This window comes from Stigmatopora argus, chromosome 6, assembly GCF_051989625.1.
Source record: "Stigmatopora argus isolate UIUO_Sarg chromosome 6, RoL_Sarg_1.0, whole genome shotgun sequence".
NCBI lineage: Eukaryota > Metazoa > Chordata > Actinopteri > Syngnathiformes > Syngnathidae > Stigmatopora > Stigmatopora argus.
This window is the reverse complement of record NC_135392.1, coordinates 18,230,997-18,256,526: the sequence shown is the minus strand read 5'-3', so window position 1 is coordinate 18,256,526 and position 25,530 is coordinate 18,230,997. Positions and strand designations below refer to the sequence as shown.

The 25,530-nt window shown below is 40.2% G+C and overlaps 2 protein-coding genes across 6 annotated transcripts in view; one reads left to right on the top strand and one right to left on the bottom strand.

The window, feature by feature from the left end:
- Positions 1-25,530, bottom strand: part of pparg (peroxisome proliferator-activated receptor gamma) — a 44,262-nt gene that overhangs the window by 4,570 nt on the left and 14,162 nt on the right. For 2 of the 5 annotated variants that reach the window (XM_077602498.1, XM_077602497.1), the window contains exons 2-8: positions 11,015-11,281; positions 7,737-7,903; positions 5,632-5,770; positions 4,127-4,326; positions 1,495-1,609; positions 1,017-1,201; positions 146-389 (exon numbers count right to left, since the gene is read on the bottom strand). In XM_077602498.1, the coding sequence (XP_077458624.1) occupies positions 146-389; positions 1,017-1,201; positions 1,495-1,609; positions 4,127-4,326; positions 5,632-5,770; positions 7,737-7,903; positions 11,015-11,281 (1,317 nt within the window). Of the gene's footprint in view, positions 1-145; positions 390-1,016; positions 1,202-1,494; positions 1,610-4,126; positions 4,327-5,631; positions 5,771-7,736; positions 7,904-11,014; positions 11,282-17,752; positions 18,088-18,382; positions 18,528-22,724; positions 22,744-25,530 lie in introns of those variants that run through there. The other 3 variants (XM_077602500.1, XM_077602499.1, XM_077602502.1) reach the window with 3 other exon arrangements.
- LOC144075469 (metalloproteinase inhibitor 4-like) overlaps positions 11,152-25,530 on the top strand; it is a 77,628-nt gene continuing 63,249 nt past the window's right edge. Inside the window, exons 1-2 of the mRNA XM_077602503.1 lie at positions 11,152-11,318; positions 11,860-11,949. The gene's annotated coding sequence lies outside the window, so the exon portion shown is untranslated. The remainder of the gene's footprint in view (positions 11,319-11,859; positions 11,950-25,530) is intronic.

The window sequence follows — 25,530 nt, the reverse complement described above, 5'->3', positions numbered from 1 at the left end:
GTACGATTGTATTTAAATATATATATATATATATATATATATATATATATATATATATATATATATATATATATATATATATATATATATATATATATATATATATATATATATATATATGTATATGTCCAAGGCAATCACTCACCTCCACTGAGGATAATAACAGCCAGGAAAAGCGCCATGTCGCTGTCGTCCAGCTCTAGTGTGTTGAACTTGACAGAGAACTCGAACTTGGGCTCCAACAAGTGGCAAAAGGGCTTCCGCAGACTTTTAAGGAACTCTCGCGTCATGAAGATCTGGCCATATGAGATCAGGGTTCCGTCTTTGTTCATCAAGGGCGCCATCATGATGATGAGGACTTCGATCACGCCATATTTGAGCAATGTTACCTGGAAAGAAAGAAAAAAAGAGTATTCAATAAGACTGCATTAGAGAAATTTCTGCGGCAAAGTGAATATGAGGAGATAATATTGCCTCGGGCAGTTCAGAATTCATCAAGCTTCTTTTGTCAGCAGATGATGTGATGAGTAAATATAGTGGAATTTCATTCATTTTCTGAATCACTTATCCTCACGAGGGTCGCACGGGGTGCTGGAGCATATGCCAGTTGACTTCGGGCACCATGTGGTGGACACCCTAACTCGATGGCCAGCCAATTGCAGGGCACAAGGAGACGGACAACCATTTTCGCTCACACTCATACCTGGGGGCCATTTAGAGTTTTCAACCAGCCAACCATGCATGTTTTGGGAATGTGGGAGGAAACCGGAGTACCCGGAGAAAACATGCAAACTCCACACAGAAGTACCTATCTAGTATCGAACACAGGACCCCAGAACTGTGAGGCGGATGCGCTAACCACTCACCCGCGGGGTCGCCCACTATTGGTATTTCATGTTAATTGAATTGAAAATCAATTGTGGTGGAGTCTAAACTTGGCAAAGGCTAAAAAACAGCTGTGCTCAATATATTCTGAAGGATTAAACATATTTAATAAACCCCAGTTTAGACCTTACCTGATCATTAAGATCCAGGTCAACAAATCCCGGGATGCTTTTGGCAAACTCGGTAACTTCCCTTACTGCTTCAGCTGAGCGGGACTGGCAACTGTGGAAAAAACGGAGCTCGACGGCATTTGTCGTTCCATGGTCTGTGACGCTTGTCATTCCTACAAAGCCATAATCTGATGCCAGATAAGCGCCTGTTAATGAGAACATATATTTTGAACGTGTGTTTGAAAAAAAAACATCAATAAATGAAGGCATTCTGCATTGTGAGTTAATTCCTCCAGAAAATAACACGAGTAGATTTTGTATTTCTGATGTTAGTTTTCTGGCAAAAAAAGCTAGTTTCAGCCAGCCAAGTTACCAATTCTACTCTTTGCTACCATCAGTATGTGTATCTTGTAAAGGTGTACGTATTTCAGTAAATCACTTTATTATAGGAGATGCAACCTCCACAAAAAAAGTGATTGTTGGTTTGTGGCCAACTCACCTCCGTTTGCGGCAGAATGAGCTGTCTGCTGATGGTGCTCCCGAATGGGCATCTGCCTGCAGTTGATGAACTGTTCACCCTCCATCAGAGACTTCATATCATGGATTACAAAAGGCTGTGTGACAAGATGGAATCAAGAAGAATGAATAAATAAAGGACAAACAGCATTTCAGATACAACTCAATAATACACATTGGTCAGGAATTGCAAGAGTCAGGATGGAAATTTAAAATCTTTCCCATCAACTGGGACTGGGTCCATGTAATATAATTAGAGTTTGATTTATTTAATAAACACACACACAAACGCACACGAACAAGCACACAAGAAGCACAATTCTAGGCTGCGTTGTGATCACAATTTTGCTCGTCTAACAGTCAGGCTTTAAGATGGTTGGTGAAGAGGTTCAGAAGCGTGTATGGAAATTGCTATTGAGTTCTAGGTATGTGAGGCACGAACAGAGAAGGTGCTTTGGCTAAAATCACTCTTTCTGAAGGGAACTACACAGTCATCTCTAGAGCCAGCCGTGTTGATTTGTTGCAATTTTTTTTTTACAAATTGTTGCATTGGAAACCAAGGTGTGTTTTTTTAATATCTAACAATGATGGTGGCGGCCCGGTGAAGCGAGTGGTTAGCGCATCGGCCTCACAGCTCTGGGGTCCTGGGTTCATATTCAGGTCATGTCCATCTGTGTGAAGTTTACATGTTCTCCCTGGGCCTGCGTGGGTTTCCTCCGGGTACTCTGGTTTCCTCCCACATTCCAAAAACATGCATGGTTGGCTGGTTGAAAACTCTAAATTGCTCCTAGGTATGGGTGTGAGTGTGCATGGTTATCTGTCTCCTTGTGCCCTGCGATCGGCTGGCCATCGATTCAGGGTGTCCCCCGCCTCTGGCCCGGAGTCAGCTGGGATAGACTCCAGCACCCCCCGCGACCCTAATGAGAATAAAGCGATTCAGAAAATGTGAGAGAATGAGACAGTGGTGGTAGGATTTTGGTTTTCTGTCCAATACTTTCAGAGCTTTTTCATAAACGGTTTCAATTGTTTTTTGTGTTGTTTTGTAGGCCGATGATCAACTTGTTAGGCAGTAAGTCGTGTGATATATACATACAGACAGCCTTAGATATGTTTAAATGCAGTTGGGATTTTTCAAGCCAGTTATACATGCTTGTCTTTCCATCTGTCAGTTCACTTGCAGCATGTTTTGTGTCTTTTGTGTGGACATATAGAACGGCATCATCAGCATACATTTGGCAAGTGAAAATCGAGGGACAACAGTTTGGCATATCATTTATGAAAAGACTGAAGACCAGTGAATCGGTGGCCAGCAAATCACAGGCCACAAGGAGACGGACAACCATTTACACTCACACTCATACCTAGGGGCAATTTACAGTGTTCAAACATTTTTCAGGAATGTGGGAGAAAACCGGAGTACCCACGCAAGCCCAGGGAGAACATGCGAGCACCACACAGTGAGGCTGATGCACTAACCACTCATCCACCGGGCCTTCATCTGATCAATGTTTATTTGTTATTCATGTTGGATATCGTGTTGATAAACTATAGATGTCCTTACAGTCTTGGTCGTTCCCTGTGCGATTGAGGTAGAACCCTGGCGTTTTTTTAGGGGGGGGACAGCAAGACTCTCGAGGAACAAACTGATAATTTGGAACCATTCAGCGGCTATCACTGGTGTGAACAGTCATAACAAGCTGACTGAAGAGCCTTGAACCTTTCTGACTCGACAGAGACAAGCTACAGATAATGCTGTTGGTGCTTTTCACCCTCTGCTAGAAATCCCTTTACTTACTGTTAAAGTGACTAAACATGAATTAACAATAGACATGACTACATGAGTACAATACCATTATTTGAGTATTAAAATGGGGGCGGCCCAGCGGCCGATCGCAGGGCACAAGGAGACAGACAACCATGCACTCTAACACCCATACATAGGGGCAATTTAGAGTGTCCAATCAGCCTACCATGCATGTTTTTGGAATGTGTGAGGAAACCAGAGTACTCGGAGGAAACCCACGCAGGCCTGGGGAGTACATGCAAAATCCACACTGGTGGACATGACCAGGATTTTAACCGACTCGTGCCACCAGGCCGCCAGTATTAGGTAGTCCTTAATTAATTAATTTATACATCATCTGTTCTCAAAAAGGGGGAAAGTGTGTACACCCTGCAATGGTTCCCAGCAATTTGCAGGGCAGAGAGACAAGCAACCATTTAGACGCACTATGGACTATTCTAATACTGTGGACAATTCAATTAACTTAGCATGTGTGTTCTGGGCTTGTGAGAGGAATGGAGAGTACCATAAGAAAACCCATGCAAACCCAAAGAATCTGGAAACTATAGACATGCATATGTCCATTAAAAAAAATTATAGCTGAGCTGTTGCTCAGATATTTTTTGAGGTAGAAGTGAAAAAGAGTAGGTCCATTGTATATACAACCTATAACCTACCTAATTTCTTGCTCTATATACCATGATTCCAACTTGTGATGATGTTTGTAAGGTTTGCAGTAATCAATTAGTGCAAAGAAATTTTTGGATGTTTTATTTTCCAGTTACTGTTAAATTAAAGCTGCAAACAATTAAACACTGAAAATGCTGCTTACCGCATTGTCTCCAGTCTTGCCAGAAAGGATGGCCCTGGCCTTGGCCTTGGTGAGGGGGAAGTACTTGAGATAGGCCTCATACAAATGTTTGGCAAGGGCCCTCAGATCGGCAGCCTCCGGGTGAATGTGTTCCATGTCTGACGAAAACTCCGCCAGTAGTTTCTCCTTTTCAGCCTGGGGCATTCTTCCAAAACGAATAGCTGCAAATGACACAAGCCAAGAACATCAAGATCATTACATGGATTTGGAGTCTGACTTTTCAATACATTTACAAAAAGGGAACTCCCTGCAAAATGGAAGAAAAATGACAAAGCAAAGATTGTCATTGAAGGGGTTTAAATGCTAAACTCGACTTATGCTAATGAATGACCCATTGTACTTTTGATGTCTGTTCCGATGTGTACACCTTTTGGAATTTTTCAACAGGCAACAGCGATGTACCTGGATAACTCTTCATAACTGTCATTTAATGAATGGTGGTAAACATTTTAGCAGCAAACATTCATCTTCTGTACCACATATCTTTATCAGGGTTGCCAGGCCCTATCCCAGCTGACTTCAGGGGGAAAGGCAGACTATTCTCTAGACTGGTCGCCAGTCAGCCGTAGGGCAAACAGAGAGACATAGGACCATCCGCACTCACAATTTTACCGCCACAAGCGGGAATCGATCCCGCACCTGTACACAACGAAGTCAGGCGAATGAACCTCTACAGACACCCTCAGGTGGCTGGCAGCAAACATAAATGACTTATTATGAAACATCTCAGTGTGTGTCTTTCATTATGTACATGTATCTTACACAATTCCTTTTACAAATACAGTCATACCTCTATTTATGAATGCCTCCAGGTACGAAAGTTTCTGGTTACGAAATTTTGTATACGGAAATGAGTGATACGAAATATGAAAAAGGTCCAAGTTACGAAATTCTCCAAAGAGTAAATGAATTTCCTTATCCGTTATTTTATTTTGAATTCCCTTATTTAGCAATTGAAAACTCCAAATGTAACATGGCACATATTTTCACGCACGCACGCACGCACGCACGCACGCACGCACGCACACACGCACACACACACACACACACACACACACACACACACACACACACACACACACACACACACCTACACGTAAAAGTCTAAAATGTATTACAAAGTGGACAGCCTTCGACCCTGGTAGTACGGGCTATTGGCGCCATCTGGCGGACCAACAAGAGTATTACATCTATGAATCATTCATTCATTCATTTTCTGAAATGCTTACCCTCTCAAGGGTTGCGGGGGGTGCTTGAGCCTATCCCAACTAACTACGGGCACCAGGCGGGGGACACACTGAATCCGTGGCCAGCCAATCGCATGGCATAAGAAGATGTGCAACCAATGTGAAATTAATCAAATCAATATTTTTTAATGATCCAAAAAACTTGGCAAATCAGCAGAGTTCTAGGTAACATGCATGTTCTGTTTATGTTTGTTTTACCAACTCAAGATGTTGTCTTACCATTATGAGACATGCCGACGTTCAGGCACTTCTGAAAACGACAGTACTGACATTTGTTGCGTGATTTCTTGTGAATGCGACAATGGAGATCACAATGATCGTAGACCAGCTTTAATCTGATGGTGCGTCTGAAGAAACCCTGTGAGAAAGAAACAAATATTATTATAATCTAAAAAGTCCCAAACCTGGTGGAAAAATAGTTGTTGTTTTTTTTAATTGAGGGAAATGCTTACATGTGCAAATTGACTTAAAGCTTTTTGTGACTATTAAATATTTGTTTTTTTTGTTCCTAGTTTTTGGCATCTGAGAGACTGTTTTACCAGGTACTGGTGAGTTCAAATGGGTAACGCAGCTAAATTGTACAATACGTATGTGTTAGTTTAAGCCACTCTCCATTACTTTCTGGTCGATTACATTATATTTCTAAGCAGGGCCCTCATTCTTCCAGGCAGCAGCTTTATTTAGCTTTTGTTTATAAAATTATCCGTTATTTAAAGCAAAAGGAAGTTAAAGTGAGTCAAGACTCAGTTTTAAAAAGAATGTTTTAAAACAATTAAATGCTTGCCTCCTTGGCTGACCTGTGCATCTCGCGATTCCCTCCACAATCCCCCGAGACTTAAGAACAATGACACTTCCTTACACGCTGCAGAAAGTTATTGACCACTACAATTCATTTTATATTAAAAGAATGCTAATACAGAGAAAATGTGCATAAGAGCATTGGATATGAAAATGCAAATTTCCTTTACAAATCAAATGAATCCCTTATTTTTCACTCGACAATGATCCACGGCTCCACAAATGCAGCATAACTTTGACAATAAAATAATTAAGGTAATTAGATCTAAATCAGGGCCACTCACACTTTTTTGCTCCAAGATCTACTTGTAAAGGAGCCAACCTCCTGCGATTTACCTTTCTTTTCACCAATGAAGCTTAGCTGTTATGCATGATCATAGGCTAAAGAAATGACCAAGACAAAAGGATCTCTTCTTCTCATATATTTATGAAGAAATATATTAACCTCCTAAGACCCAGACTCTTGCAAGGCATGCATTTTTATTTTATCTTTGATATTTAGGCTAATTGGGACCTGATGAGTGTAAAAACAAAGAATTATCTTTTTACATGACGTAGTTTCTGAGAAAAATTATGTTCACATCATAAGTGGATGGCAGGCTCTTGTAGTCCAAAATTTAACATTGTAGTCTGACACCCAAAAATATGATGTCCACACATGTGGATGCCTGGTCATAGGAGGTTAAGGATTATTACACTTTATGTTGATCTGTGCTGCATAACCACCAATGTACAATTCAAAATTATTTGTCTCGCGTTGCATCTGTATGTGGGTGCATGCGCGTTAACACACTGGCGTAAGGGAGAGCTGTGCTACTACGCTACAAATACTCAGATTTGTTGGTGGTGGTGTGTGGCCATTTGAGGGTTGGAGGGGGAAAACACTCGGCACTGAGTTTGGAGGGAGGGCAACTGAGACGCGTCTCATTCCCTACAAAGGGTGCTGAATTGAAGCCTAGTTGCAACAATCCTCTTTATGTTTCCAAGACAAGCAGCTATCACAACTCGTTGATGTTAGACAAGGATGTTGACACCACGTAAAAGAAGATCCCGACGAGCCTGATGATTGTTCAAAGAGTCAGATATGCGTGTCCAAAAAAGTGCGAGTATTGCACTGGGCCCATTGTGATTTCGCAATACAAATGATACATTGTTTAGGCCGAAATAAAATCAACTGACTGGATCAAATGTTACTCTCTGCCGATTGACGTAATGAGAACCCCTAATTATGGAAAATTTTGAATATGACTAATACAGCAAGTCTTTTATGTCAAGATTTAATAGCCACTGGTGATCAAATGGTAGTGACTTATGTTTGTTACTTTCTGCTTAAATATGTATGACATGTTTTAAATTATACTATGCACTTGATAGTTTTATGTTACTTCTGTAATTTAAAATAATTGGTGTCAATGGCACTGACACATTCACTGCTAATTCTTCCAGTTCAAATATATTGGACTAGCAATGAGCAAATTATAATAGTTATTAGGTGAAACTTCATATAGTCATTCTGTCTGTCTTACCTTACATCCTTCACAGGCATGGACCCCATAATGAAACCCGGATGCCTTATCTCCACAAACACGACACTCTATGTTGAGCGCGGCTGTTGACGCATCATCCTGGAGTTTGGAAAACACTGCACTGTCAGTGTGTTGCGGCGGTGACTCTGGCTCCAACTTTATGGAATCTGCCGGTGACAAGCATGGATGTCAAAAGAACAGGTGACCCGAATCTTTTGAAAATCTTTTTAAAGAGAGAATACAATCATTTGAATAATCTGTTTCAAGGCCTACTGTATCTTTGATGAAATAACTTACAACTACATGATATTATAGCACTTTTAGAATGGAATAACTATTGCTTTTTTTTTTTTTAGAAAATATGCAACACGTTCCAAAACAAGCTGCGACAGGAAAAAAATGCACCACCTAATACAGTGGTACCCCTACTTACGAAATTAATTGGTTCCAGAAGTGGTTTCGTAACTGGGATTTTTTTTGTAAGTACAGTGGTACCTCGACATACGAGCACCCCGACATATGAGCATTTCGAGATACGGGTAAAATTTCGAACAAATAATTATCTCTAGATACGAGAAACATTTCGAGATACGAGAAAGCCAGGTGGCCAAGACATGAGAGGCTGTTTATCATTGTAGCGTCTTTTTTGCCGCATCTCTTTCGTGTATAACAGATATCTATGAGCGTTGCATTTTTTTCAGTGTTTTTTTCCGTCACTCAGCGCGAATGCCGGAGCGATCGCTAATACGAGTAGTATATATTACTTCTCGTTGGCTGCTCATAAGAACATCGGGGCACTGGCTCTCTCCCCGCAACTCCTCGTGTAATATCTCTGGTTGCAAATCTCTCTTCGCAATGTCTCTGCGAGCACTGAGCGGAGCGTTGCATTTTTTCAGTGTTTTTTTCCCCCTTAGCCTGTCCGTTGGCAGAGCGATCGCTAATTCAAGACTACTTCTCGTTGGCAAGTGGTCGTGCGTTATCCTATTGTGAGGACATTTGTGTGCATCATTTTCAGAATATTTTGAAGGGAATACAACAGCCAACAGCCCTTGGATAGTGAACGTAAGGGTGGAGGCGGGGCAAACAGCCAGGAGAAGGTATTAAATGTAAAACAAAATTAGAATTAAGTTTAGTGTAAGGTTAGATTAAAGTTATTTTTGAGTGTGTCTGCATCGTAATCCAAGTTCATGTAAATTTGTTTATGTTATATTACGATTCACCGGTGCAAAAATTCTCCCCCGCAACCGCGAACCCAAAAAATGCAATTTTCTTCTTGATTTCGGATGGGAACTTCGGGGTTGTCAGGGGTCATCAAAATTTAATTTTGGGGGTTTAAATCTGTTTTTCTCCATTATAAAATAATAACAATTTTCTCACGCTAAGCACCTACTTAATTTTCGCCCAATTATTGAAATATATTTTTATTAATTTCTTACAGTGAGGAATTTTACATCCCGGCGCAAGTTCTAGACAGTGCGCTCAATTATAAAGGTAGCCAAACGTGATAAATTTCCTTGAAACTTAGCAAGTTACACACTGATTCTCTTTTGTAAATTTGCATAATATTAAAACTGGATTTAGAAATATATTGCAATAATTTTCAATTATTGTTTTCTACGGCTTAAATTAAAATATATTTATTTTTGAGACAAATATATTTCTGACACAAAAATCAATATTTTCTAGGCCCTGGTTTAAATCACCAGTTTCACAACAAGATGATACGATATTGATTCTTTGTATTATACAGTATTGGTAAAATTTACAAAGGCTGTCGTGATTAGGTATTATGATCCAATTAACTGAACTTTCATTAATTTAATACAATATGTGTTGATGAAAAAAACTAAGAAATTTTGATGTTTGACAATTTGGTTGCTGAATCATTTCATACATTGTGAGGAAAACTATTAATTTTAACAAAATGGGAAATAAAATTGATGATTTTTTACTCAGTTTTGCCGAACCGATCAATATATCAGTCTAGATCTGTTCATTGTTACACCTAGAACAACAGCCCAAGCCCAACGCTCCACATTCATGATGTATTTCTTCGACATACTGTAGTCCCATGCCACCAATTACTGTACTACGTTACAATTTAGACAGGGCCTCGGAGGCAGAGTCGTGCATCTAAGTTTGGCGATGAAGAGCTCGAGATGAGTTCTAGCAAAAAATAAATAAATAAAATAAAAAAATATATAATAAAATAATAATATTTATTTATTTTCTGAACTGCTTATATTTTTGATACACTCAAATTCTCCTGTCGTTTTAAGCCGGTGAGCCAACGGAATTAACTTGGCCCCCTGTGTGTCAAAATAAAAATTGCCAGTGAATGATTGACAGCGGCAGGCTAGTTACCTTGCTTACTATGTTTTGTTTCGGTGGCCAGCCAATCGCAGGGCACAAGGTCACAGTTAACCATTCTCGCTATCCATACTTTAGGGCAATAGAGAGCTTTCAACCAGCCATCCCTGCTTGTTTTTGGCAAGTGGGAGGAAAACAGAGTACCCGGGGAAAACTCCCGCAAGCTCGTGGAGAACATTCAAACTCCACACAGTTAACCACCGCCAAGCTGCTCTTAACATAATCTTAATGACTATTATCATCATTATTAACTTCAAGTGTATTTCTACATTAACTGTACATGCACTAAATAATGCCATTTCACTTTGTATTTTTTAAAACTTGAGCTAATGAATTTAACGTATTATAGATCAAATCATGCCAGGCATTTTAACATACTGAAAAAAACACTGTCTCAGTCTTGGCTTGGTGCACAATCTGTTACTCATCTCATTTTCTGAACTGCTTTATCCTCACTTGGGTCATGGGGGGTGCTGGAGCATATTTCAGCTGACTTCGGGCCAGAGGCGGACACCCTGAATTGGTGGCCAGCCGACCGCAGGGCACGAGGAGATGGACAACCATTCACGCTCATAACTAGGGGCAATTTAGAGTGTCCAATCATGCATGTCTTTGGAATGTGGGAGGAAACCAGAGGATCCGGAGAAAATCCACGCCCGGGGAGAACATGGAAACTCCATACAGGTGGACTGACCTGGATTTGAACCCAGGTCTCCCACTGTGAGGCTGATGCGCTAACCACTCAGCCGCCGGGCCGTCCACAATCTGTTACATTTTGATTAAAAATGTTATCTTTCAACATTTAAACTTGCTCTTGTAACCTTTTTATAGGGACCCAATTTAAACCTTTGATTACAAACTATGTATCTACAACACGAGTCTACATGAATAAGGAAGACATAACTTACTCTGTATGTCTGCATGAGTCCTGTAATGGTGCATACTGGTGTAGTCTAGGTTGGCGAGATTGTCTTCCCCCTGCGGCGGATCATAGGCCACACCGACGGAGGACATGAGCGAGGGCGATAGGGAGGACGACGAAATGGAGGCGTAGTCCAACGTAGTCAGGTGTTTCATATCCAGAGAATGGGAGCTGTCGTCCAGCTCGGGTAGATCGGCAGCACTCAGACTGAAGCCCACAGGCCAGGCTAGGAGTTGTTGCGTGTCCACCATGTCTGTTATGGAGAGAGAGAGAAACTGGATCATTGACGTGTAAGTTGATACAACATTTCCGTATTTACTGCATGTGTCCTTGTTTCAAAGAAAAACAGCAAAAAGAATGTAAAACAAGGAAGAAAGAATGACTGGGGGGGGAGAGCGACGGCGGGTGATGAGATAAGAAAATAAGGAGGAACAGTCTAGTTGGAGATACAGACACTTGTGTGTTTTATTTGAGAGTTGACAAGAATGTGCAGTTGTACAATTACAATATAATTACAAGATCAACCTCCCTACATCTTCAGGTTTGCCCCTGCCTTCGGCCTATTATCTAGTCAACAGCAAGACAGCATTGGAACAGGACGAACTTTGCTTTTAATGGGGCTGTCTTATCCCTGATGATGTTTGGGTGGCTCAAGCAAAGGACGTACAAATAATGCACTCCTGTGTGCTTGACTCTGACCCATGAAATAAGTCACTCATTCTGTTTATTTTCCTGTCACTGTGATGACCTGGCTGAAAAGTACTTCCAATTAAACAGTATACTGGCCATAGGAAGTTAAACTAACATTTTCTTCTATTCATTCATCCTCAGTACCGCAGCTCCTCATCACGTTTGCCTATCGCAGCTGACTTCGGGCGAAATGCAGACGACACTCTGGACTGGTCTCCAGTTAGTCGCAGGGTAATTCCATTCAGCATTTTTTTCTTAATAGTTATATATTGAGTGGTGTTGTGATGTTTACAGAAAAGTGTATCCATTTTGAGAAAAAAAAATCCTCCATAATATAAGTTTAATCACTATAAACAGGAAGATTATTTCGTAAAAATACATCTTTTCATTTCAATGAAGTTTGAAAAAATATATATACTGAGTTTCTTTAAATTAAGTTATTCATGTTTATGAGGAACAAAACGTTTGATAGTACAGAGTGTCCTAGTGTTTTAAGCAACTATGAATAACTCTGGAAACAGGTTATAAATAATACATAAAGGATTACTACAGTCTTAAAATAAACTTCCGATAAACATGCTTGCCGCTCAATGCACTCATAGATGCCAAAAACAATGAATGGGTTGAATTATGCAACAAGCCAAATAAGAAGATGCAGGTAGTAGTGTTATAAAAATGGATCATGGGGGAAAAACATCCTCCTTTGGCACTTACCTTATTGTTTGCTGTTTAACTGCTATGGACTGTAGCAACAGGTTTGGGAATACTTAGAGAAGAATTCACAGCATTGTTGTCACTTAGTTTTGAGTGCAACTTTAAGCTTATGCTGCCGGGGAAGCTATTTCGGAAAGTAAATGCTGGATTTATGTCTGTTTGTAGGCTGTCAGCAAGATACAAACTGAAAATAGACACACCTAAAGTTTGCAAACCCTTCAAGGTTGGGTAAAAAAAAAACTTAGCGAGTAAGAAGAATTCTGCCAATCCCATTGTAGCTTTGGTATCTAATAAATCACATTGCAAGAAAAACACCAACATTTTTTTGTACGCGTGTGGCAGGATGGCAAAGTGAAATAATGAAACACGCATACATCTGCGAGCTGCGTGAGTAAACACGCTGTCAAGACACTATAAAAGATGAAAAATGATTAGCGTGGTTTCGTCACTCATGTGTGTTTTTCGGCGCACATGCGTGACACTGATGCTTGTGGATATTGCGCCACGTCTTGTCCTGCCTCACGTCCGAACTAGTGCACCCGGCCGGCAATGTGTAAGAAGACTTTGTTTCAGCCATTACATCACATAGTAAAAGGCCAACAGTCGGGTATACTGCCAGTTTCGAAAAAAAGGTCCTGATGTTTGCAATTTACTTTTGATGATGTTTTAAGTGATAAAATCTTTTTTTTGGTGCTATGCCCAATATATGTATCTAAATCAGGGGTGAGCAAACCGGTCCTCGAGGCCCGCTGTGGGTGGCACTTTAACCAATGAGATTTCTGGAGAAAACAAGAAGCACCTGACTGCAATCCACTGATTGCACTTGCAGGACACCAGATTGGTGAAAAGGTTGGGATGAAAACCTGCACCCACTGTGGCCCTTTGTGGTATAGTTTGTCCACCCCTGATCTAAATCCATCCCAAAGTTTCTGTTTGTGCAGAATCCAACCGATACCACTAATGTTTCTAAGAAAAAAAAACATCAACTCTCTTCGGTCAATCAGCGGAGGGCATTGATCAAAAAGTGTCCATATGTAAGCCATACATTAAGAAATTGATCAAACACCTTTCACGCAAACAGAACATCCAGTGGGTGGAGAATGGACAATGTAAAGAAATGGGCAAGTCAAAACTAAGGACAAATGTAGATATGCATGAGAGAAAAAAAGATGACAAACCGGTTTTGCAGCATTCAATGTTGCCTTTAGCTCGCCCACACTGTAAATCGTTGTACTACTTTTCTATCAAAAGTCAAATAGTGACATGTTGTATTTAATGTGTGCGCTATAATACTGTAATTTATACAGAGAAATGTTTTACAGTGTACATAAAAGCTGTAAAACTGACAAAAAAATCTTACATTTGGTATCCTTAAGTCTTAAGTTTCTATGTCTCCCTCCACCAACACACCTGAATCAAATAGTTTGGATCGATATCAAGCTTCTGGATAGCTTTCTGATGAGTTGTTTATTTGATTCAAGTGTGGTGGAGGAGGGAGATATGGAAAACAGACTGGATAGGGGCTCTCAAGGCCACCCGTGTTTGGGGAATTCAACTTTTGTCAATGATTAGATACTGGAATACTTTTTCGTGTTTCTTTGATTCCTGTAGATTACATTTTAATGATAATAATAATTATTTTATGATACTGTAAATATTGATGACAGAGTTTTAAATTATAAGTGTCTAAGATGGTGTGCCGCCTTGAGATTGAGATCATAAAGACGCAGTTCCCTCCTAGCCAATAGGCCATCAGCAGCGTTTTGGGAGATAGCCAATAGGAGAGCACCTCCAATCACAACAATTTCAAAATAAAATACAAGATGCTCGTAGAGGATGTTTTAGCTTTTGAGATTTTATTTTATGTAACTTGAAATTTCTTTCCTATCCAGAGGCAAAATTTCCCATTCAGGCCTCTCTTAAATAATCAGTAAACAAACACCTGATTTTAAACTGTAAAGTTTGCGGTTTTGGATTTTTAACAAACAATATAAACAACTCTTAGTTTCTTCTGCTTGTCAGAAATATTTTGTAGCCTTATTGTAACTAAGATAAGCAATTTAAACTGTCATGAATAGAAAGCCAGTAAATAGTACAAATTGGAGAAGAAAATATCTACCTACTGCATGTGGGGGCAAAAAACATTACGTTATTAACAGGATGTACCTGTGATATAACACTGTTCAAGGAAAAATTTGCATAACCAAGAGCTCATTAATTTATTTTCAGTTTTGCTTATCTTCATAAGGGTTGCAGAAGCACTGGAGCCTATCCCAGACAACTATGGCCAACAGTTGGGGGACACCCTGAATAGGTTGCCACGCTAATGCAAGGCAGAAGGAGACAAACCACAATTTAAGATCATACTCCTAAGGACAATTGGTGTTTGGGTTTGATTTATTTAAGGGACAATACATATTTCTGGGTTTTCTCTGGGGTTCTCCGGTTTCAACTCTCATCCCAAAAACATGCATGGTATGCCGGTTGGACACCCTAAAATGCCCTAAGTTATGAGTGTGTACATGAATGGTCGTCTGTCTCCATGTGCCCTCCGATTGGCTGGCCACCAATTCAGGGTGCACCCCCCCCCCCCCCCCCCCCCCCGCCTGGTGCCCGTAATTAGCTGGGATAGGCTCCAGCACCACACGTGACCCCATAACAGTTCAGAAAATGACTGAATGAATAATTGTTTTGACTATCCAAAATTGTCTTTTTGCCAATAAAGCCTCATGAGGTATTTGGTGATTTGTGGGTACGGTATGGCAAACTTAATTTGAAACAAATAAGTGTTCAAATAAGCACACGCACACACACACACGTACAATCGAGAAGTAGGGGAAAATATTTTGGCATAGCTTGGATCTGTATGAATGTGTAAGTGAGGAGAAAGTGTAGCAATAAATTCTAAAAAAAGCAATTCACTGTCATCGTGTGGTTTGCAGTAACAGTGACTAAAGCACTTCTGCATTTACTGTCTGCGTCATTCTATGCTTTCAAACGAATCAGCAATTTTATGAATGCCTCTGCATACAAAATATTCAGGTTATGAAAGGTCTGAATGGGAAATTTTGCCAGGGTACCTGGAGAAGAATTATGTTGCTGCATGAGGAAGTCTGAAGTAGCGAAGAAGTATGTTAGAGTAGTTTAGGACATGTATGACAGCTGTGCAACAGCAGTGAAGTGGGAAGAAGGAGTGACAGAAGAGTTTGATGTTGAGGTGGGATTGCACGAGGGGTCAGCTATGAGCTATTTTTTGTTTGCCATGCTGATGAACTGGAAGGTCCTTGGAATGTGATGTTTGTAGATGATATTGTGATCTGCAGTGAGAACAGGGAGCAGTTAAAGGAGAACTAAGAGAAATAGAGGTGCCATATTTTCTCGCATATTAGCTCCCTCCATGCCTCCCTACCCTTAAAATTGCTTTAAAATCGTCGTATTGTACAATTTCTCTCGTATAAGATGCCCCTCATTCACAAATTTCACCTCCATTTTCACGGTTTTAATAGGGAGTACAACTTTGAGTTGCTTTGAAGGCAAAATCTTGGGATAATCATCGCACGTGGTATTTCTGAGATTCTGTAAATCGAAAGGATCGTCTGCTGGATTGCACATTCCTAGAGGATTTGGCCTGCACATAGACAAATTCAAAAAGGAAGTCATGTGAGCAGTACAACCAGGAAGTGTGTGCGTAGCGGTCTAGTTTGTCATCCCTAGGTAAAATGGCAGCGCCCTGAGCGAGCAATGGGAGGCACAAGTAAGTGAGTTTTTTTCACTTTTTATGCAAGATAATATTTCTTGAATTTTCATTCTTAGACGTGAAAATACATTTTCTTAAGCGTTTTATCTGTTTATTATTTCTCAATTTTTAAATAAATTACCGTATCGACCACATTGCGTTATGGCGTTTCGTCTTTGTCACCTTGCAGTTTCGTGCGTGTCAAGTCTAATTTGTGCACATATAAGGCGCATCCGCGATTCAATGATCTGTTTTTTGCGACAAATACAGCATATATGCGAGAAAATAGGGTATATTCGAGAAAAGAGAGGAGTGAAGGTAAGCAAAAGTAAAATAGAATGCATGTGTGTAAATGAGAACAGGAGAACATTGAAGATACAGGGACCAGATGAAAAGAAGGTACAGGACTTCAAGTACTAGGGTCAACAATGCAGGCTGGTTGAGAATGTGGAAAGAAAGTGAAGAACCATGTGCAGGGAGGCTGGAACATATGAAAAGGTCTCCAGGACAATGGTACGGCCAGCCATGATGTATGGTCTAGATTCAGTACCATGCAGGAAGAGAGAGGAGGCAGAGCCCAAATAGCGGAGATGAAGATGCTGAGGTTCTTCTCGGAGTGGCCAGTTTAAATAATGATTAGACATGAGTCCATAAGACCGACAATCAAGGTTAAGCATTTTAGAAACAAGGTCAGAGAGACCGGACTTCAATGGTCTGATCATGTCCATCGGAGAGATGGGGATTATATCGGTATAAGGATGTTGAGGGTGGAACTGTGAGCGAACAGGCTAGAGGTTGACCTAGGAGAAGATCCAATAATGTTATGAAAGAGGACATGAAAGTGGATCGTGTAGGAGAGGATGATTCACAGGACAGAAGGAAATGGAAAATATTGATTCGCTGTGGGGACCCTTCACGGGACAAGCAGAAAATGTAGTAGAAGTAGTAGAAGATACTTTTAAGGATATGACTCGTGGTGGGCGGCCCGGTGGAGCGAGTGGTTAGCGCGTCGGCCTCATAGCTCTGGGGTCCTGGGTTCAAACCCAGGTCACATCCACCTGTGTGAAGTTTGCATGTTCTCCCCGGGCCTGATTGGACACTCTAAATTGCCCCTAGGTATGAGTGTGGGTGTGCATGGTTGTCCGTCTCCTTGTGCCCTGTCTCTGGCCTGGAATCAGCTGGGATAGGCTCCAGCACCTCCCGCGACACTAATGAGGATAAAGCGGTTCAAAAAATGAGATAAGATGACTTGTGGTGTGCATGTAGAAAATGAGTTAAAAGAAACATTAAAAAATGGCATTTTATGTTGCTCTGTGGAATAGACGATTTGATGTAAAAGAGACTTCCACAGTCAGAGCGTGGAGTGAACCACTGTTCCTTAGGTTAACGGACAGGTCACCCTACACATAGCTCTAATAAGTTTCTTAAAAAGTAGAAAGCATTGGAGAACCCAAAGAAGCATGGGTACAACGTGCAAACTCCATTGGTAGGCAGCCTGGAGTCAAGAATTAAACCTTAAACCTGTCGACTGTGAGGCCAGCTTGCTAACCATATTGCTTAATAATTCATTTTAACGTTACTGACCTGTTTGTGTTTGATCGGTCAATGTGCCCTGCTGCATGTTAAAAAATCAACGTTTAAAAAAAAAAAGAGACAAACTAAAATTAAATGACAGATGAAAGGGATCAATTGACCAATTATAAAAGGAGAGTTAAAGCAACATACTAGGCAGCATTTCTCCCTATTAGATTTGAAAAAGCAATCAACATAAAATTTGAAATGAAAGCATAAAATTTTATTAAAACAATCTAAGCCATCAGATCAAAGAATTAACTGAATACATCAGGGGTGGCGAACAAGATAGAAATAAAGCAAAAAATTTAAACTGTGAGAGTCAAAGAGCCACACCACGCAGGGACCTGCCAAAACAGAGAGACACAGACAAAAACACACAAATTATTTTTTTAATATAACGTATTCGTTTTTAATTAGCGCTGATGAATTTGAGTGTGTTTTAAGAGAATAAAAATAGAAGAAACATGAAATGAAGCAAAGAGCCACAGTATATACAAAATATGATAAGAAGCGGCCAGGAGCCGCATGCGGCCTGAGAGCCGCGTTTTCGCCACCATTGGAATATATATTTGACATAAACCCGTCTAGACACACACACATACACACATAAACACTCAAGCACACAAATGATCTACTCACCAGGTTTTTCCTTATCTATTCCAAGTGTTAACCAATGTGCTCAATAGCCAACAACTGACAGAGAAGAGGAGGTTTTCTTGTCCGTGTGTGTCAGTACACACGGTCATGCTTTTCCTCAGGAAGTGATGACCAATAGAAAGGGAACCTACGCACACACACACATTTTCTCTCTCTGACACAGTCTGGACTCAGCAGAGGTTCAGTCAGCTCAGCATCATGTGGTTGGGCTATGAGTCTTTGATTACTAATCAATAATATAAGAAGTGTGTGTAACGACTGTGTGGCTTTGCAGCAAATACCAAGGTACATTTACAGCAATACCTTGACATACGAGTGCCCCAACATACGAGAGTTTGAGATACGAGGAAAATTCCAAGCAAATATTTGCCTTGAGAAATGAGAGAAATTTGAGATGAGAGTATGCGAGAGAATGCTTATGATAACAGCGCACTGTCGTTCTCGCCGCATCTCCCTCGCATAAAGATATCTACGAGCACCGGGCCGTACAGGTTGCATTTTTTTACTGGAGGTACCGTGACCGAGTCGACAATCTACGAAAAAGCCAGCGTAATCTACATGGACTTGAAAGCAAAGCAAGCATCTGAAAAAGACACCAGCGAAACCCTTCCAATCGAGTTGTGGCGGGTTTGATCATTTTAAAAAATGAGAAGCAGGAAGTTCCGCCTCGATAACTGCCGTGGAATACATTGACATCTTTGCCTCGGTTATCGCACAAGGTTTGAATTTAGTGTAACGTCAATTTTTATCATCGGTAATCAAATAATTTTTAAAAAGTACTTGAATTTCTACACACTTCTTCAGGTCGACCTTAAGTGACCAAAAGTTGAAGTCTGCTTCTGGATCTGGTAACATACAATAAAGTACTATGACTTTAACATCGCCTTTTTACAATTGACTTTATTTAATATAGTTGAATCTCCTAATATTATGTCAAAAGCGGTTTTGTGATCAAACAGAAGTCACATTCCCAAATGTAATATACACATAAAATATACAACAACCTGTTAAAGATGTCAGGTGTTCAATAAAGGTTCAGCAAATATATATATTTATTAGATTTTTTTTTAATGCGCCTTAGGATTTTTAAAGGGTGGCTCGGTAGCCTAGTGCTTGGCCTCACAGTTCTGAGATCGAGGGTTTATTCCCAGTGTTTCAACCTTCCTGTGTGGAGTTTGCATGTTCTTCGTAGGCCTGTGTGGCTTTTCTCTCTCCAAAAACCGCAAAATATCTATGGTTGGCTGGTTGAACATTAAATTGCTGCTAGGTTTGAGTGTAAGCGTGGATGCTTGTCCATCTTCTTGTGCCTTGCGATTGGTTGGCAATCAATTAAGGGTGTCCCCCTGCCTGGCTGGGATAGGCTCCAGCACGCTCAATGACCCTTGTGAGGATTAGCAGTACAGAATATGAAAGAATGAAAGGAACTTAAAAATTGAGCCTTATTTGATTTGATTTGTAAAGGCAGAATTTTTGGGTAAATGTATTGGATATTGTTGTCCCTAACAACGTGACACATAACTGACATGACAATGCATTATTTGGCAAAAAAATGTATTAAGAGTATGAATATTAACATTATTACTCAGACAAAACGACAACTTTGCAAGGTTAAAAAAAACATAAACAAGGCAAACTGACAGTCTGTCTCCCTCACTAGTCTGCCGCAGTCAATCATTCACTGGAATTTTTTATTTTGACACACAGGGGGCAAAGTTAATTCTGTGAGTTCAACGGCTTAAAACGACAAGAGAATTTGAGTGTTTATCAAAAACCTGAAGAAACCTTTTGTCACTTAAATCTTATGGGGGAAAAAAACTTGGAGAGTAAAATTAGAGAGTATTGCACACACAAACGTGAATGAATCCTGAATCGTGTCCTCAAGGCAACTAAGGTGACTGGATGTAATGACTAAACGTAATCTCTATAATGCAAACAAAGTTCTATAAAGACAAGGATTTTGGTGTTGCACTGACATGTAATGTGTAAATTCTGCCAAAAATGAGACACTTTTTGGGGTAACAGGATATGCCAACGCACGTTATTTTATACTGTAAACAAAACTGCATCCTCAAAAAAGACAAAAAGAAACTTCCATGCACTTTCTCATTTGAACTTCACTGTAAAATTGAGCTCTACAGATGCCACGACTGCTCTATCGCAACTCACAGTGAGATGAGAGGTATTAATTAGCCTGAAAAGAGGCCAAATCGCTTAGCTGCTTTTATTTGGGAATGTAAAGTACAAAAACTTAAATTTCAGCTTTATTTCATACATTAATTACTAGGTAAAAATGACTTTGTGACCAGGATTTTGTTTGTCATCTCTGAAGGTTGTGATGTGCTTGCAATTGTTTTGGAGGTTCATCTTGCTTTACAAATGAACCTATTATTTAAATATGGAAAAATAAGACGTCACATAGAGCCTCAATTCCCAATTTGTTTTACCTCCATCTACTCATAGGTTAACCGAAATAGCTTAAACAATAACATTCTTTTTTTTTCAACACAAATTGTTGAGTACATTTGTTAAATTGAATTTAGCATGTAAAATATTCATTTAGGCGGTCCCGTGATGGAGTGGTTAGCATGTCGGCCTCACAGTTCTGGGGTTCGATCCCAGATCGTTCCCCACTGTGTGGAGTTTGCAAGTTCTCCCCAGGCTTGCGTGGGATTTCTCCGGGTACTCTGGTTTCCTCCCACACCCCAAAAACATGCAGAGTAGGCTGGTAGAACGCTCCAAATTGCCTCTAGGTATGAGTGTGAGCGTGAATGGTTGTCCATCTCCTTGTGCTCTGTGATTGGCTGGCCACCGTTTCAGTGTGTCCCCCGCCTGGTGCCCATAGTTAATTGGGATAGGCTCCAGCACCCCCGTGACCCCTTGTTTGGATTTCCGAATCGCTTATCGTTCCTATGGTTGTGGAGGATGCTGGAGCCTATCTCAGCCAATTATGGGGGTTCTTTAAAAAAATCTTTGCAGGTACCCAGTCTGATCTCATTCAATAAAACCCAGAAACATGCATTACTTTTTGGGGGTTGTAACAGCCTCAACCAAATTTAACAAAATGGCCTGAACAGATGTGTGCGTTGCTTCCATATGCTGCTAGCAGTGAAAAGACAATTTTCACAATAAACTGAGGACATGAACTTTCCCCCAATTTCTTTAAATAGTTATGAGTTAATGGTTGATGAGTCCCAAGAGTCTCAAACACTTCCTTCGATGGATAAGGGGAAGGAGTGGTGCACTTTGTCAAGGTCACACACGCACACATACACACACATACACACACATACACACACATACACACACATACACACACATACACACACATACACACACATACACACACACACACACACACACACACACACACACACACACACACACACATACACGTGCACTCACATTCACACAAAGTAAGGGCTATGGTCCTGGAGTGTGTGTATGAGCACATGTGGATTGTGTGTACACAATGTATCATTGAACTGAGGCCATCCAAGTTCAATTAAGGTCAATGTAGAGCTCATTTCAACCAAAATGCTGTATGCCCAATGATGTGTAGGAGTGAAAGGAGGTAACTTGGCAAGAACAGCCTGAGGTAGAATGCGGGAAGGGTTGTGCGTAGTTCCTCACAATACTGACGAAAAGACATGAGGGGGCTGCCTACAGATGACAGCTAATGTGATTCTCATTGACAAATACGCAATCATCACAAGGGTCGCAGGGATTGCTATATACGCTAGCCAACAATTAAGTTCAAGATAGGTGTGAACGTGGAAATCCACAGTTACTCCAGCACTTTCAGATTTGTTGAGCAGGACAAACAGTCAAACACAAAACCAAAATGAAAACACTCATAAAGGGCTACTTGAGATCACGAATTATATGCTCACATGCAGAATGACGCAACCATGCCAAACTCACTACACTCAATGTGCTGCACCCCTCATTGTTCCACACCCAACATAAAAAACTACAACTCCGACCAACTGTTATTAAATTTCATAAGAATAGCTGGTTTATTTACTCTGTGTTTGTCGTACATTTTATATTCCATTTTGTATTTACTCTGTTTGTCTTACATTTTATATTCCATTTTGATATAAGTATTCGCACAGTAAAGTTCTCTTTCTCCCTCAAAACACAGGACAGCAGTGCTTTTTGGAGGCTGGAATGGATTATTGGCACTGCAATTGATTCCAATTAGGATGATTGATTTGATATTGTTGCAAGCTTGGAGAACAGCACTGCAATTGCACTGTGAAAGTAGCTAAATTGTGTTATTACCTTAGGATTCTTTAGTTAGAAATTTATTTTTAGAAGTTACCAAAAAGGCGGCGTAGTGGAGGAGTGGTTAGCGCCTCGGCCTCACAGTTCTGGGATCCTGGGTTCAAATCCAGGTCGGTCCTCCTATGTGGAGTTTGCATGTTCTCCGGGCCTGCTTGGGCTTTTCTGGGTACTCCGGTTTCCTCCTACATTCCAAAAACATGCATGGTAGGCGGATTGGACACTGGATTGCCCCTAAAAAAGTCTTAAAATGACATATTGATCGGCACGGGACTCACAGTCTAAAAGTCCAGAATGTACAATGCGTGGTCTCCCTGTCGTAAGTTATTGTATGATGTGCTGAAACCTCACATCACTTACTTTGAAGAGGGTAAGTACAAAAATTGGGTGGATGTCATGCATCCCAAGCAATACATGTCCCGGTGTTGCTACATAGTCTTGGGCAATCAAACTCTCCATGAGTCCCAGAGGAGAAAGATGGTTTGTCCTGATGCATTGTTGTGAATTAGTCCCATAGCTTTCCAAAGGGGTAAGTGGAACAAAGGCTATTGACATCACTCTCTTTCTGTTGAAAATATGCTAAAGTGCACTGGCAGAGATATATTTCGCTTTAGAAAATATTTCCCTGCTACATTTTGTGGATAGGGTCACTTTACTGTCACAGATTAGTGTCTCAAAAGACAAAATCCAGGTTTATTAGTTTTTCATACTATTAGTTGCAATTAAAATGACTAGGACTGAAATGACATGGTATACTGCTTCTAATACACCTATCAATCCATGTTCTAAAGCACTTTTGTATTTAAGGTGGTTTGTGGAACTTATTCTGGCTAAATTAAGTTAGGACTTTTGACTCCACAGATCGATCACAGTTAAAGCATTCGTGCCTCTCTTTTGGAATTTGGCAGACTGTTCTGCACCAGTTAGGAGTAGCAAAGATGTGTCCCTGAAGAGTTCTTGGCAATTATGTGGCATAGTTGGTTTAAAGCAGATGTGTCGAACTCGAGGTCCATGGGGTTCCACATCATTATGTGCAGCCTGCAATCATGTCCATTTACTTCAAGTTTCTTTCAAAAATACAAAAAATATAGATCGTTCCATCCATCCAAGGTCAGGTTGTGGGGGCTGCAGCTTCAACAGGAAAGCCAAGACTTCCCTCTTCACCATAACTTTGTCCAGTTCCATTAGAATCATAATGCATTCTTGGCCAGTCAGGAGACGTATAGTCCTCCTAGCATGTCGTGAGATGACCCTTGGACCATCTCCCAGTGGAACATGCCTCGCCAGTGGGACATCCAGTGGGGATCCTAAACAGATGCCCGAGCCACCTTAATTGGTTCCACTTGATGCAAAGGAGCAGCTGCCCAATTCTAAGGCACTCATGAATGACCAAGTTACTCACCCGATTTCAAATTGGGAGCCCATTTGATTGAGATCACTTTTAAAAACATTAGTTTTTTGCAAGCATTTTTCTGATCATCTGTAGAAAACCATAACAATGATGTAAAATTTGTTTGCCATACCTGGTCAAATAGGAAAGCCTTTTAAAAGACAATATTCAGATCTAGAGGCAAGGCAATAACACATTTTGGTGGAAAGATGAATGGTTCATTACAAGAAATATAAACCATCTTATCTGCTAATCATGTCTAGAGTAAGTTAGACAAATTATGATTTATTTGATTGAAATTATGATGATTTAGTTCTATAATATAATCAGACATAGGCTTTGTCATCATCATTGACTCGACAAAAGCCTAATTGTCATCATACCCAGCTGTGTATGACGAAATTGGTAGTGCTTCTCCACAAAGTGCGCTTTCCCGGCAAAGGTCCAAAAAGTGATAATTTCAGACTCGTTGGCACTCTGCCGAGATGGATACATCGCATCACTGCAGAAAAAGTTTGCCTCGCAGATGCCAACAAAGAAAAAAATGGATCACTCATTGTCTTCTCACTTACCTTCTAAGCTCGAGAAATGTTTTTTTAAGTATATCCTCAAAAAAAATTTTTTTCTAAAGCAAATACTGCTACATTCAGGTATATGAAGTTAGAATTTATTATTCTAAACTAATAATAGAAAAGTTTATTTTTCTTTTATATTTTCAAGAACTGCTGCCTATGCAGTAAAAACAAAACCGTCTTTGTGGAGTGTTCAATGTTTCAGTAGAAAATAAGATTGATTGGAATAATGAAGATGGATGCTGTTATGTATGGAAAAAAATGAAATCTGCAAAAATCTAGACTGGCAGTTCTGGGCTTTTAAAAATCCTTGATGGGCTAGGACATTTTGTTCGATGCACCTTTTTTAGGATCATGCACAGATCACTATATGCTATGGATGGCTCCATGTGAAGTGGGAAATTTAGAGACAATAAGGAAAGACAGTTTAAGATCACACCAGCACAAATCGCTGTCATTCAAATTACCCTGATTACAAGTGTCTGTAAAATTTCCAGTACTACCACTAAAAAACCTCAATGGTCTTGTTCTGGTCTTGGAATGAATATACAGCAGATTACATGGACTCAAAATGCAAATTTTTCAATTTTGTTTGTGGAAATTTGGAGAATGCTTGCTAGATCGTATAAAAATCCAAAATAATTTAAACAAAAACAGGAAGCTGCATCCCACTGATAAAAATCCTGTAGGCTGCAGTGGAAAATAGCCCTTTAAAGTAACCACGAAGCAATTGCTAACACTGAACATATTTTCTGCTTGAAAGGCAAGTTTGCTTTTATCATGGTTATTTGTTTTTTTGCATCATTATTCCATAAAGTGTGGGAAAAGGTGTAAGACGCAAAATATTTTAATGGTGACTGAAATTAGGTGTGCATCTGAGTCAA